Genomic DNA, 14,525 nt, shown 5'->3' on the forward strand with positions numbered 1-14,525 from the left:
GGAATAATTTAGTTGACTTAATACTACAGATGGTGTTAATATAATAAATGTGGAACATCAATGAGGACCTAAATTATATCTCTTGAAACCTCCCTCATTCCAAGGGTGTATATGTGTGCAATCTATTATACAAAGAAAAATATCCCATAAATCACCATGACATTATATAAACAGATTCAAGAGAAAACAGAAAAATGTGTTATCCATTAAGCTTCTCAATACTGATTCTTAGACGTAACAACCTATGGAATCTGTACTAATGGGAGGAAATTATGTGCAGCAGTTAAGAACAATGGGCTTTGAAGTCAGAGACCCAGGCTTGATTCTATGACTCTTTTGCTGTGGCCTTGGGCAAGCTACCCACTATCCCTGGGCTTTAGTTTCTTCACCTGTAAAATGAGATAATACTGTCTGACAGGGATGTAAAAGGACAAAACAAGATACTGTATGTAAAACCAGAGTGCTTAGTATGTAGAACTCCTGAATAATCATTAGCCTTCATTATTATGATTATGATTAGCGCTGTCCAAGATATACATCTGATGTATGATTATATTATATATATTTTCTATTTACCCAGCTTCACAGAATACTTAAATCTTTTCTTTAGCACTAGTAAAAAATAGGTCCTAATGGAAGCTATTATTTCATCCATTTTACAAACATAAGTGATCAATGAAGATAAACAAAAATTCTTATTTTAAGGATTTTCTTTTTCATGTCACAAAGATTATCAGTGCTTTTACATGAAAGGGCATCTATACACGTTTATTAAACTATTTAACGTTTACACACAATACATAAATGTTTGGAAACCTCAAAGTTCTTTGATAATTGCAATATCGTTTTCAAATAAAGCATGGTACAACCTTAAATATTACATCATTTAGATTATTTTTTAGAGAGATACACCTCTAAGAGATCATGCCAACATAACTGTCCTTTAACTAACTGGGTGCTAGTAGATGTTTCAGCATATGGATGGTTCCTCTACTGCATGGGCACCCTCTGTGACAGCTTTGACGCATTTAGCCATTGTCTGTGAGGCTCTGCTAATTGAATCTGAAAGATATCAAGAAAACGTGCGTTTTGATAATACAACTTCAAAAGAAGCACACAGTAAAACTTTCCTGTTGCACATATTCAGGAACAACAACAAAAAAGACTGGAAGAGTCTATGTAACTATACATAAACATTGTAAAATCAATAAGTTCAGAAGATAAGCCCCTTAACAGCTAAATGCTTTTAATAAGTACTCCTAGGAATGATTAAATAATTATATACAGCCATACAAAGGGCCAGTATGCAACCATTAAAAATATTATAGAAAAGTATTAAAGATAGTAAAAGAATGTGCAATATACCATGATTGAAAAAAGGTTACAGAACAGTGTACTAAAACCCATGAATTCACTTTATGGGTGAATTTTATGTATGTGAATATTTCAATAAAGCTGTCCAAACCCTCTCTCCCAGAGTAAATAAGTAATCTCATTTTTAGTTTAAATAAATTAATATATGTATATATCCCTGGATGACTGGCCAAAATGTTAAACATAGTTATTTCTGGATAGTGGGATCATAGTGATTTTTCCTTGCTCTTGTGGGCTTAGGTATGTATTCTACAATGAACATAACTTTTATAATACAACTGAAAAAAAACCTATTAAAAATAACCTCAGGGGGCTTCCCTGGTGGCGCAGTGGTTGAGCGTCTGCCTGCCGATGCAGGGGACATGGGTTCGTGCCCCGGTCCGGGAGGATCCCACATGCCGCGGAGCGGCTGGGCCCGTGAGCCATGGCCGCTGAGCCTGCGCGTCCGGAGCCTGTGCTCCGCAACGGGAGAGGCCACAACAGTGAGAGGCCCACATACCGCAAAAAAAAAAAAAAAAAAAAAAAATAACCTCAGGGCTTCCCTGGTGGCGCAGTGGTTAAGAATCCGCCTGCCAATGCAGGGGACACGGGTTCGAGCCCTGGTCCGGGAAGATCCCACATGCCGCGAACAACTAAGCCCATGTGCCACAACTACTGAGCCTGTGCTCTAGAGCCCACGAGCTGCAAATACTGAGCCTGCGTGACACAACTGCTGAAGCCTGTGCGCCTAGAGTCCATGCTTTGCAACAAGAGAAGCCACCGCAATGAGAAGCCCGCACATCTCAAAGAAGAGTAGCCCCCGCTCGCCACAACTAGAGGAAGCCTGCATGCAACAAAGACCCAATACAGTCAAAAATAAATAAATAAAAATAAATTAAAAAAAATAATAATAATCTTAGATACAAACTGCACCAAGAACTTGAAAAAATACTCCTATCTGCTTTTAGACAGAAAATTATTTTAAATGGTCTATCAACTATCTCATAACCTAGATGTTATATCAAGTGTAAAACCTGTAGTAAACAAGTTTGTTAGTCTGCATTCCTTAAGCACATTCTTAACAATTTACATCAGAAGCACCATTTAGCATGTTTCACATTTTAGTGTTTTGATTTTTCTACTGTAATTCTCAGAAAAACCTTCACAGATGTTTGTCACTCAGAAAATTCTCCCTAAATTGCTACACAGTAATTCTTCATACAGTAGTAAAATTTTATATTTAAAATCTGTTAATTCTTGGATTTTCAAACTCTACTTACATTTCAGAAAGAAAAACTAGAGTAAAATCAGAAAATATAAAGTTACATTAGTTCTGATATTTGAAAAATCTTATGAGATTAAAAACATCAAATACTACCACTAGCACGTTGGAATCATAATGCTAAATTAGGTGATTTTACTCCTTTCTACCTTTCATGTTTGGCAGTCATGCTGACAACTGCGTACCTGTCATGTAGAAGTCTTTTATTGTCAGCTGAGGTGGAACAAGTGGATCAGCAAGAAGCTGTTGGTTCACTAGCTGCAAAAAAAGAGTAAGAGATCAATAATGATAGTATTTAAGATTAGTACTGTTACACCAGAGGATACATTATTATGAAAACTGCGTATAGGCGTGTTTTTACCTTGGAAAGCTCATTTGCTTGCTGGAAATAATTAGCTCCTTCGACATCATCATATCGAACAAGATTAGGAGAGACTTCTTCCAATCTGTTCCTTACTTGATCCAGAGTATCATATGGAAGAGTCATACCTGCAATCTATAACATAACAGGTTCCAAAAATTGACATAAAGCATTAATACTTAAATATTTCAAATCATACATCATTGCAACTATGGTAAAATAATGCAGTACTACTATGAAAAACATATTGGTGTCCATTTGTATGTATATTAAGCAGGTGGTTAAGTGGGGAATACTACTGTAAATAATTCTTCTAATTCATAAACAGCTGTCAATACATTAGTAATTTGTTTTTAGAAAATACACTGATTATGAAATAAAGAAATGCTTTGCTAAATTTGAATGCTTTGGCTAACCTGCTATTGCTCATATATAGAGTTGATAGACAACTGTATATTATTATTTTAAATCTCATGATGCTTCTTATAGTCAAAGAGTTAAAAAGACAAGTCAAAAGTAAAAACACCTCTTTCCAATCCCCATGTTGTTTTTTTTTTCAGCCACACCACGTGGCCTGTGGGATCGTAGTTCCCCCACCAGGGATCAAACCCACGCCCTTGGCAGTGAAAGTGTGGCGTCCTAACCACTGGACCACCAGGGAATTCCCCAAATCCCCGTTTTCTGAACACGTTTTTCCTACAGAGATTATTCAAGTCATCTCTGCATTTCAGAAGTGCATCTTCCTTGACTTCGAAAATCATTCTGACAAGCTAACATGTCAAACATTCCATTAGCAGCATCACTAAGGACAAATACCTCAGAAAGGGCTCTTATAATTTTCCAGTCTTCTCTTGCCAAGCCAGGAGGTGTCACTGCTACTTTAGTCTGCTGAGCTCGGCCCTCAGTATTGACATAAGTAGCAGACTTCTCTGTGTAAGCAGCGCCGGGGAGAATAACATCTGCTATAGGAGCTCCAACATCACCATGATGTCCTGTGAAAAGATGGAAAATGGCAAACCACATTTTAGCACAAAACTGATTAGGTATTATACATGAACACAGTATATAACCTTTTAAAATTACATTTTTATAATTATAAGTGTTTTAAAAATTAAAACAATATAGTATTGAAGTATTTGGAATAAAAATTAAAGCCTGCTTTGCCCACAGTTAAACTCCCTTTCCAAAGAAAACTATTGTGAAAGCATTTGGTATGTGTCTTCCCAGATTAATTTTTGCAAATACACAAATACGTATAACAACATAAACACACATATTATGGGCAACTAGGTGTATCATTTCTCTTGATCATTACAAAGTGGAAACACTCAGATGTATGTTAGTGAAATTTGGTAAACTGAAATGGTGGATGAACAAAAAGTGTCAGGAGGGGGCTTCCCTGGTGGCGCAGTGGTTGAGAGTCCGCCTGCCGATGCAGGGGACACAGGTTCATGCCCCGGTCTGCGAAGGTCCCACATGCCGCGGAGCGGCTGGGCCCATGAGCCATGGCCGCTGAGCCTGCGCATCTGGAGCCTGTGCTCCGCAACGGGAGAGGCCACATCAGTGACAGGCCCGCGTACCGCAAAAAAAAAAAAAAAAAAAAAAAAAAAAAAGAAAGTGTCAGGAGTATGATTAAGAGCATAAACAGAAGATTACAGAAAATAGTATGCTTTAAGACTATCCCTCATTAAGAGTTTAACAGAAGTGTTGAAAGAAAAAAGAAACTTTAGTTAATTGAAAGAAAAGCCAATGTACATGTTTGCATATTGTACATGTTTGCATATGCATAGAAGTACATATGAACTGTGCATCTATCTAAACCATTATCAATGATTATCTCTGGACAGAACTAGGACAGGATTTTAGTTTATGCATTTTGGTTTAACTTTATTAAACTAAAGATACGAAATATTACATAATGCTTTTTATGTGGCATGGCAATAAAAAGCCTAGTATAAGTGTATGGTGTTTGTGTTAAATGAAGTGAAAAGTTATATAATACTTTTCTCTATAAAATATCCAGGAATACTCGACTCCATTTATTCCAGAGGCTTGATTACATTTGCAATGAGTTAGAGTTCAAGAAAATGAGTCAAACACAAAAAACCAAAGGAGTGCTATTAAATATAATTCATGACACAGGACTCGTGATTTTCTAACTTCTACACTGTTTATATATATAAAAAAGCTTCCCCTTGATTATATAATAACACTAAATATTCTTTGAAAAACTGAATTTAATGTTACATAATATTTCATAATTTAAATTACTATTACTGGGGGCATTTAGGTTTCTTCTAATTCTTTGTTATTAAAAAACATGAGGTGATAATTCTTAATAGCAATAGCAACTATGTAACTAATAAACCTATTCTTTTATAAACCTATTTTTTTAATATAAAATCTAAAACATTTAAATACCTATAAAAATACATATTAACAAATATTTTTTTTAAATTGGTGTGTGTGTAGGGAAATTCTTAAATGGAAAATATTCAATCCACTAAATGTATTGCCATACAGTTCCTAATATACACAATGTACTATTCTCTTCTGTTTCTAGTGCCGTAGATGCTACTAACCTTGATAAATAATGAAACAATCCTTTGGCAAATCCTGTCGAGTAATACAACCTCCATCTGCTCCCAGGAGAAACAGCACTTTGGGAGGGTTCTTCCGAATTGCTTCCACCCCAGGTTTATAGCCAAGGTCCAAAGCAGCTACTTGGCTTGCAATCCTGTAAAACAATTACGAGTTTTTAGCATACTTGTGTTTTCATTATAAAAATTTAAATGTGATTCTTGAAATGATACCTAGTCTCTTTTCTATTCAATGCTGTCAAAGATCTTCCCTCATCTTTTTTGCCCATTTGAAATAGATGTCAAAACCAGAAGCAGCCGTTTTTTACTGTTTTAAGAATGGCAAGGGCTTCCCTGGTGGCGCAGTGGTTGAGAGTCCACCTGCCGATGCAGGGGACACGGGTTCGTGCCCTGGTCCGGGAGGATCCCACGTGCCGCGGAGCGGCTGGGCCCGTGAGCCATGGCCACTGAGCCTGCGTGTCCGGAGCCTGTGCTCCGCAACAGGAGAGGCCACAACAGTGAGAGGCCCGCGTACCACAAAAAATAAAAAATAAAAAAATAAAAAAAATAAGGAATCCAAAAAAGCAGGTGGACACAAACACATACATATATAAAATCAGGTTATAATCAGAGACAAAACTCAGATTAATTAGATGAGATCTTCTCTAAAATGTGAAAGAAAGGTGAAAAAAATACAGAGTATTAAAGGAAACAACTTGTGATCTTTGTATCTAGCCAAGTGGTCATCTGTGAGAAGGAATCAGAAACACATTGTTAGACACAGAAATTTTTCTTAAAAAGTTATTAAGTACCCATTCAGTAAAAACAAACACAAAAAAATATTAATAAAGACATGGATTCAAAAGTGAATTAAAAATAAGAAAATATCTAGTCTCTTTTCTATTCTAAAATGCTAAAAATTGTGGCTAGAAAGGATCTAGAGGTCGTCAGTGCAAATAAACTATTTAAAAAATATAAAGTTTTTGAGACTTCCCTGGTGGCGCAGTGGTTAGGAGTCCGCCTGCCAATGCAGGGAACACGGGTTCAATCCCCCGTCCGCGAGGATCCCACATGCCTCAGAGCAGCTGAGCCTGTGCACCACAACTACTGAGCCTGTGCTCTAGAGCCCACAAGCCACAACCACTGAGCCCGCGTGCCACAACTACTGAAGCCCACGCGTCTAGAGCCTGTGCTCTGCAACAAGAGGAGCCACCGCAATGAGATGCCTGTGCACCTCAACAAAAGAGTAGCCCCCACTCGCCACGACTAGAGAAAGCCCGGGCACAGCAGCAAAGACCCAACACAGCCAAAAATTAAAAAAAAAAAAAAAAAAAGTTTAAAAAAATGTTTACGTGATGAACTACAATGCCAAATTAAACCAATAAGTGGGGAAATAGAACACTGAAATTAATGTTTAAGAATGCATTTGAACACTTTTAAATTTAAAAAAGTTTGCCTAGCCAACTTAAAAGTGTTGAGCCTCAATCCTTAAAGAAATCTGAAGATTTGAAAAATAATACTTAAGGTAGAAAGGATTATGGGAACTTGGAAATTCATTCACTAATGCAAAATGAATTACATGTTAAGATGAAGGAAAGGCTAAAAAAATTATATATATTCATATTACATAGCCATTAATGTTTATGTTTATAAAGAATTTCTAATCATGAGGAAATTCTTGTTTGGTAATGAAAATCAATCAAAATCAGGACACAAAATTGCATACACAGTATGACTTCAACTATATAACTAAAAAAATATTTATACACACACACAAAGAAACCCAGAACAAAGTGCACAAAAACTGCAACAATAATTATCTATAGATTGTGAACTATGGATAATTTCCATTTTTGTATTCTTTCTTCTCTTTCCAACTTTTCTAAAATAAATCTGCACTATTGATATTGTCAGAGAAAAACCTCACTTTATTTGAATTCTCACGTTAGCTTACAATTTTTTAAAAAATAAATTTATTTATTTATTTATTTTTGGCTGCGTCCGGTCCCCGGTGCTGCGTCCAGGCTCCCTCCAGCCGTGGCAAGCGGGGGCCACTCCCCGCCGTGGCGCACAGGCCTCCCACTGCAGTGCCCCCTCTCCCCCCCGCCCACCGCTGCGGAGCACGGGCTCCAGGTGTGTAGGCTTCAGTAGTTGTGGCACGTGGGCCCAGCAGCCGCGGCTCGCGGGCTGCAGAGCACAGGCTTAGCTGCTCCGTGGCATGTGGGATCTTCCCCGGCCAGGTCCCGAACCCCCGTCCCCTGAATTGGCAGGCAGACTCTCAACCACTGTGCCGCCAGGGAAGCCCAGCTTACATTTTTATCACTTAAAAGCCAGAGGACTTACTGCAATTTTTGAACCACAGTATATTAATATGATACAGATTTTTAAGATTTTCTTAGCACTTACTGCAATTTGGATATTTTTAATATTATTTATTATCTTGGCTTCTTCTCACACAAAATAAAGGTTTCTATTTCACATCTGCTACTGAGATAATGTCGCTAAATATTTTTTTTTTTTGCAGTACGTGGGCCTCTCACTGTTGTGGCCTCTCCCGTTGCGGAGCACAGGCTCCGGACACACAGGCTCAGCGGCCATGGCTCACGGGCCCAGCCGCTCCACGGCATGTGGGATCTTCCCGGACCGGGGCACGAACCCGTGTCCCCTGCATCGGCAGGCGGACTCTCAACCACTGCGCCACCAGGGAAGCCCCGCTAAATGTTAAGTTGTTTGTAAATCTAAATGTGACAGTGTACACAAAATATACACAAAATTATAGATTATAAAACAACTACTCAGCCTTCGCTGGTGGCGCAGTGGTTGAGCGTCCACCTGCTGATGCAGGGGACACGGTTCGTGCCCCGGTCCGGGAAGATCCCACATGCTGCGGAGCGGCTGGGCCCGTAAGCCATGGCTGCTGAGCCTACGCGTCCGGAGCCTGTGCTCCACAACGGGAGAGGCCACAACCGTGAGAGGCCCCTGTACTGCCAAAAAAACCCACAAAAAAACAAAAAAACAACTACTCAACTTACCTATGAAGGATATTCATAACTTTCCAATCACCAGTAACACCACTACTCATCCGAATCTTTTGAGCAATGTTGGAAACAGCTGCAAGAATTGCTGCCCCATCATTTCTTTGGAGTGCAGAACTGCCTAAAACCACCATTGGTTTTTTAGCTTCCTTTAGGACCTTTAAGAAAAAAGAACTTTCATTTAAAAAAACATTAGAAGTGGGAAGGAAATCTAAAAAAGAGGGAATAAATGTGTATGTATAACTGATTCACTTTGCTGTACAGCAGAAACTAACATAACATTGTAAAGCAACTAAACTCCAATAAAAATTAATTTAAAAATAAAATAAACAAACATTAGAAATAACTAAATCTAACCAAATTTGCATCTATAATATGCTGTCCCAAGTTTTAGTTCTAACGTGAATGTCTTAATTTGCTAGTTGACATATGGATATACATACAACCAGATTTACTCAAAAATCTCTTGCCAATGCTACTGTGAAATAGCTAAACTAGTATCAAATAAAACAGATTTTCAAAAAGGAAGCATTGGGAATGAAAACCCTAGCCAAACATCCTTTGGTCAGAATGACTATGGATAGGTCCCAGAAAAAATTGAGTAATGTCCATGCAGAGGTTCAGGTGATACTTTGTAACAGGAGAAACCATGCTGAAGTACCATGTCTACTATATTCCATCTACTTTCTATGCCCCAGACAGGGAGGAGAAGGTAGGGAAAGCAATGATCACTAGATCACAATGCAGAATACCTTAAAGTTAAGGGCTTTGCTTTAAACCACAGTAACTTGAATACCAAAAACTGAGAGGAAATGCATCCCAAGTGCAAAAGAAACTACACATACAGTGGAGGATGGAAAAATCAGAAGTAAAGCTGTAGACTGTAACAGTTCACTCTCCTGCCCATCTTCTGTGTCATTCTTCAATAAATAGCTGGACCCAATCAATGAATCAGCATGAGAATTATGCCTAGATACTACAAAAAGGAGGACATTCACAAGAGGAATTTCCCAAGGAAATGTGAAGAGATTTCAGTAGCCTCAAAAAAATAAGAAACAGTTTTCAATAGCCTCAAAGAAAATGAAAAACAATTCCTCACTTAAAAAAAGAGCTCAGAGAAGTTACATAATAGAGAGTATTATGGAAGATTTTCATCAGAGAATTCAAGAAAGAACTAGAAGAGAAACAAAGTAGAGATGAAAATCATTCCAGAAACAATAAAAAACAGAATTAAACATGACTATAAATACTGGGACAAGAAAGACAGTTTATATGAAATTATATAAAATAAACGGAAAAAGAACAAAAGAATAAAGAAAAAATGACAGAAAAGATAGAAGAGGAGATCCAATATCTGTATTGTTAAGAGTTCTTAACAAAAAGAACTAATTAATGGAAAATACATTTAAATATATTAGAGAAGAAAACTTTCCTGACCAACACTCATCACCTTCTGGGGCATGGGGATGCCAACTAGAGAGAAGAGGAGGATTCTTCTCAATACATTTTTTTTTTTTTTTTTTTTTTTTTTTTTTTTTTTTTTTTTTTTTGCGGTACGTGGGCCTCTCACTGTTGTGGCCTCTCCCGTTGCGGAGCACAGGCTCCGGATGCGCAGGCTCAGCGGCCATGGCTCACGGGCCCAGCTGCTCCGCGGCATATGGGATCCTCCCGGACCCGGGCACGAACCCGTATCCCCTGCATCGGCAGGCGGACTCTCAACCACTGCGCCACCAGGGAGGCCCCCTCAATACATTTTTAAAAAATACTTTTGATCACAGTAACAATAATGATGTTATTCAAAACCGACAAACAAAGAAGTTGGGTTTGGCTGCTTTGTCCCCTCACACTTGACTTTCTTCTTGCCTACACCTGAAGCTGTCAGTAAAGCAACCATCCTGGAACCATGAGGAGAGGCTCACACACAAACACACGTGAGTGAGTAAATGCACTGAGGATAGCAAAGCAGGAAGGTAGGCTCCTGCCTTGATGACATCCTTGGACAACTGTACCATCTGTCAAACTGCTTACCTTCAGAACCACTGTTATGTGAGAAACAGAAACCTTTTACATTTTTTAACAATCACCATCCCACACATCACACACTCACACACACACACACTACTCCTAAAATAAAGAGAATCTTGAATCTTCAGACTGAAAGCTGCATGTCCCATTAAAAAAAAAAATGGTAGAGAACCACCATCAGTAAGACATATTCTAGTGAAGTTACTAAATTTCAAAGATAAAAAATCAAGCATGAAATATCAATAAAAAAGTATCTAGACAACAACAACAAAAAATAGGACAGGGTTGGAAGAGAATATGGCTGACACTGGGCTTCTTCTCCACAGTTACAAAAGGCAGTATCTATAAAGTTGAGAGAGAAAAAAAAGTATAACCCTAGATCTTTATATCCTGCCAAGGCTCTCTTCAGGAATAAAATAAACATTCTCAAGCAAGAAAGAACTCAAGGAATGGTGCACTTACATCTCCTCTTGAAAACAAAAACGAAAACAAACAAACAAAAACAAACCCAAAAGCTCTAAGCTCCAGATGGCAATTAAATGAATGTAAGTAAAGAACTTAGTAATGAAAAAGTCATGTAAAAAAAACTGGTAAGGGACTTCCCTGGTGGTCCAGTGGTTAAGACCCCACACTTCCACTGCAAGGGGCATGGGTTCAATCCCCGGTCCAGGAAGTAAGATCCCACATGCCGCGTGGTGTGGACCAAAAAAACCAAACAAAAACTGGTGAAATTTCTTTAGGAATAATAACCCTTGCTGTAAAGAAAGATTTCACTAAGTTTAAAGTTTAATTCTTTCAGTTTTACTTCATTTTTTAATGATAACTTCGAGTAAAATTAAACTCTGATAAATAAAAATGTACAGTATGATTTCATTTTTGTTTACCTATCCATCCATCTTGCTCTGTATATGAATAGAGAAATGACTGTATGATGTTTCATCAATGCTTGTTTAGGGTAGTGGGATTTGGGATAATGTTTACTTTCTTATACATTATTTTCTATGTTGCTTTATATATGTGGCTTTTAACAGCAGTCACATATTATTCCAAAAATAAATTTTAAAAATACTTAAAAATCAACAAGAGTAGATACATATAACTCAAGAGCACCTGGCTGAAAGGATGGCTGCCCGAAGCAATGTCTTGAAGAATTTTGGGAGAATCTCCCAGATGGTCGTAGCTGTAAGTGAGATCAACAGGGCTGCCTATAAGGGCCACTTTTAAGTCATTGTGAAGCCAACTGAAAGAAAACAACAGAGTTTTTAGAGCTAAATCACTAAGTTAGCAGTTACTGGTCTCTTCAATGCTATGTGCTACATCTATTTAAATTAGAAAATGTTAAAAGCACTAAAGCCCCCCCAGAACATTTAACTTTAACAGATATTATTGCATACCTTTCAAAAATAAAGTGTTGTAAAAATACAGGCATACCTTGGAGATATTGTGGGTTCGGTCCCAGACCACAAAATAAAGTGAGTATCACAATAAAGCAAGTCACACAAATCTTTTGGTTTCCTGGTGCATATAAAAGTTATATTTACACTACACTGCAGTCTATTAAGTGTACAAAAACATTATGTCAGAAAAACCATATACACACCTTAATTAAAAAATACTTTATTGCTAAAAACATGCTAAACATCGTATGAACCTTGAGTGAATGGAAATCTTTTTGCTAGTGGAGAATCTTGCCTCATGCTGATGGCTGCTGACTTTGATCAGGGTGGTGGCTGCTGAAGGCTGGGCTGGCTGTGGCAGTTTCTTAGAATAAGGCAGTAATGAAGTGTGCCGCATCGATGATCTCTTCCTTTCATGAACAATTTCTCTGTAGCGTGCAGTGCTGTTTGATGGCATTTTACCCACGGTAGAAATTCTTTCACAATTGGGAGTTCAATCCTCTCAAATCTGGCTGCTGCTTTATCAACTTAAATTTATGTAATATTCTAAATCCACTGTTGTCATTTCAACAATTTCTTCACAGAATTCACCAGGAATAGACCCTATATCAAGAAACAACTGTTTTTGCTCATCCATAAGCAACTCTTCATCCATTAAAGTTTTATCATGAGATTGCAGCAATGCAGTCACAGCCTCAGACTCTACTTCTAATTCTAGTTCTCTATTTCCACCACATTTGCACTTACTTCCTCAGCTGAAGTCCTGAGCCCCTCAAAGTAATCCAGGAGGTTTGGAATCAACTTCTTCCAAACTCCCTTTTAACACTGATATCTTGACCTCTTCCCATGACTCAAGAATGTCCTTTTTTTTTTTTTTTTTTGCGGTACGCGGGCCTCTCACGGTTGTGGCCTCTCCCGTTGCGAAGCACAGGCTCCGGACGCGCAGGCTCAGCAGCCATGGCTCACGGGCCTAGCCGCTCCGCGGCATGTGGGATCTTCCCGGACCGGGACATGAACCCGCATCTCCTGCATCGGCAGGCGGACTCTCAACCACTGCGCCACCAGGGAAGCCCTCAAGAATGTTCTTAATGGCATCTAGAATGGTGAATCCTTTCCAGGTTTTCAATTTACTTTCCATCAGTAGAATCACTAGCTATGGCAGCTACAGCCTTATGAATGTATTTCTCAATAATAAGACCCAAAAATCTTACTCCTTGATCCATGAGCTGCAGAATGGACGCTGTGTTAGCAGGCACAAAACAACATTAATCTCATTGTATATCTCCATCAGAGCTTTTGGGTGATCAGGTGCAATTATCAATTAGCAGTAATATTTTGAAAGGAATCTTTTTTTCTGAGCAGTAGGTCTCAACAATGGGCTTAAAATATTCAGTAAACCATGTTGCACATAGATGTGCTGTTATCCAGGCTTTGCTGTTCCATTTACTGAGTACAGGCAGAATAGATTTAGCAAAATTCTTAAGGGCCCTAGGATTTTTGGAATGGTTAAGTTGAGCACTGGCTTCAACTTCAAGTCACCAGGTGCATTAGCCCCTAACAGAGTCTGTCCTTTGAAGCTCTGAAGCCAAGCACTGACTTTTCTTCTCTAGCTATGAAAGTCCTCCTCCAGCAATGGCATCTTTTTCCAATATAAGGCTGTTTCGTCTACACTGAAAAATCTGTGGTTTAGTGTAGCTACCTTCATTAATTATCGTAGCTAGATCTCCTGGATAACTTGCTGCAGCTTCTACATCAGCACTTGCTGCTTCACCTTGCACTTTTATGTTATGGAGACAGCTTCTTTCCATAAATCTCATGAAACAACCTCTGCTAGCTTCAACTCTTCTTCTGCAGCTTCCTCACCTCTTTCAGCCTTCAGAATTGAAGAGAGTTAGGGCCTTGCTCTGGATTAGGCTTTGGCTTAAGGGAATGTCATGGCTGGTTGGATCTTCTATCCAGACCACTCAAACTTTATCCATTATCAGCAATAAGGCTATTTTGCTTTCTTAGCATTCATGTGCTCATTGGAGTAGCACTTTTAATTTCCCCCAAGAACTTTTCCTTTGCATTCACAACTTGGCTAACTGGCACAAGAGGTCTATCTTTTGGCCTGTCTCGGCTTTCAACATGCCTTCTTCAGTAAGTTTAATCATTTCTAGCTTTTGATTTAAAGTAAAAGATGTGCAACTCTTTCTTTCACTTTGACACTTGGAAGCCATTGTAGGTTATTAAAACACACCAACATTTATTAAATTCACCATATTATATGGGTATGGTTTGTGGTGTCCCAAAACAATTACAATACTAACATCAAAGATCACTGATCACCATGATAAAATGTAATAATAATGAAAAAGTTTGAAATATTGTGAAAATTATCAAAATATGACACAGAGACACCAAGTGAGCAAATGCTCTTAGAAAATGGCACCAAAAGACTTACTTGAATGAGGGCTGCCATAAACTTTAAATTTGCAAAAAACACCATATCTG

General features: G+C 38.3%; 1 protein-coding gene across 2 annotated transcripts in view; it reads right to left on the bottom strand.

The window, feature by feature from the left end:
- NDUFS1 (NADH:ubiquinone oxidoreductase core subunit S1) overlaps positions 1–14,525 on the bottom strand; it is a 31,176-nt gene that overhangs the window by 1,190 nt on the left and 15,461 nt on the right. The window contains exons 13-19 of one of the 2 annotated variants that reach the window (XM_081242606.1): positions 11,746–11,875; positions 8,608–8,768; positions 5,579–5,733; positions 3,813–3,988; positions 2,997–3,131; positions 2,821–2,893; positions 953–1,062 (exon numbers count right to left, since the gene is read on the bottom strand). In XM_081242606.1, the coding sequence (XP_081098732.1) occupies positions 971–1,062; positions 2,821–2,893; positions 2,997–3,131; positions 3,813–3,988; positions 5,579–5,733; positions 8,608–8,768; positions 11,746–11,875 (922 nt within the window). In that variant the 3' untranslated portion in view covers positions 953–970. Of the gene's footprint in view, positions 1–692; positions 1,063–2,820; positions 2,894–2,996; positions 3,132–3,812; positions 3,989–5,578; positions 5,734–8,607; positions 8,769–11,745; positions 11,876–14,525 lie in introns of those variants that run through there. The other variant, XM_081242605.1, reaches the window with a different exon arrangement.

The sequence above is a fragment of the Mesoplodon bidens genome, assembly GCF_964165515.1.
Source record: "Mesoplodon bidens genome assembly, chromosome: 8".
Taxonomy (NCBI): Eukaryota; Metazoa; Chordata; class Mammalia; order Artiodactyla; family Ziphiidae; genus Mesoplodon; species Mesoplodon bidens.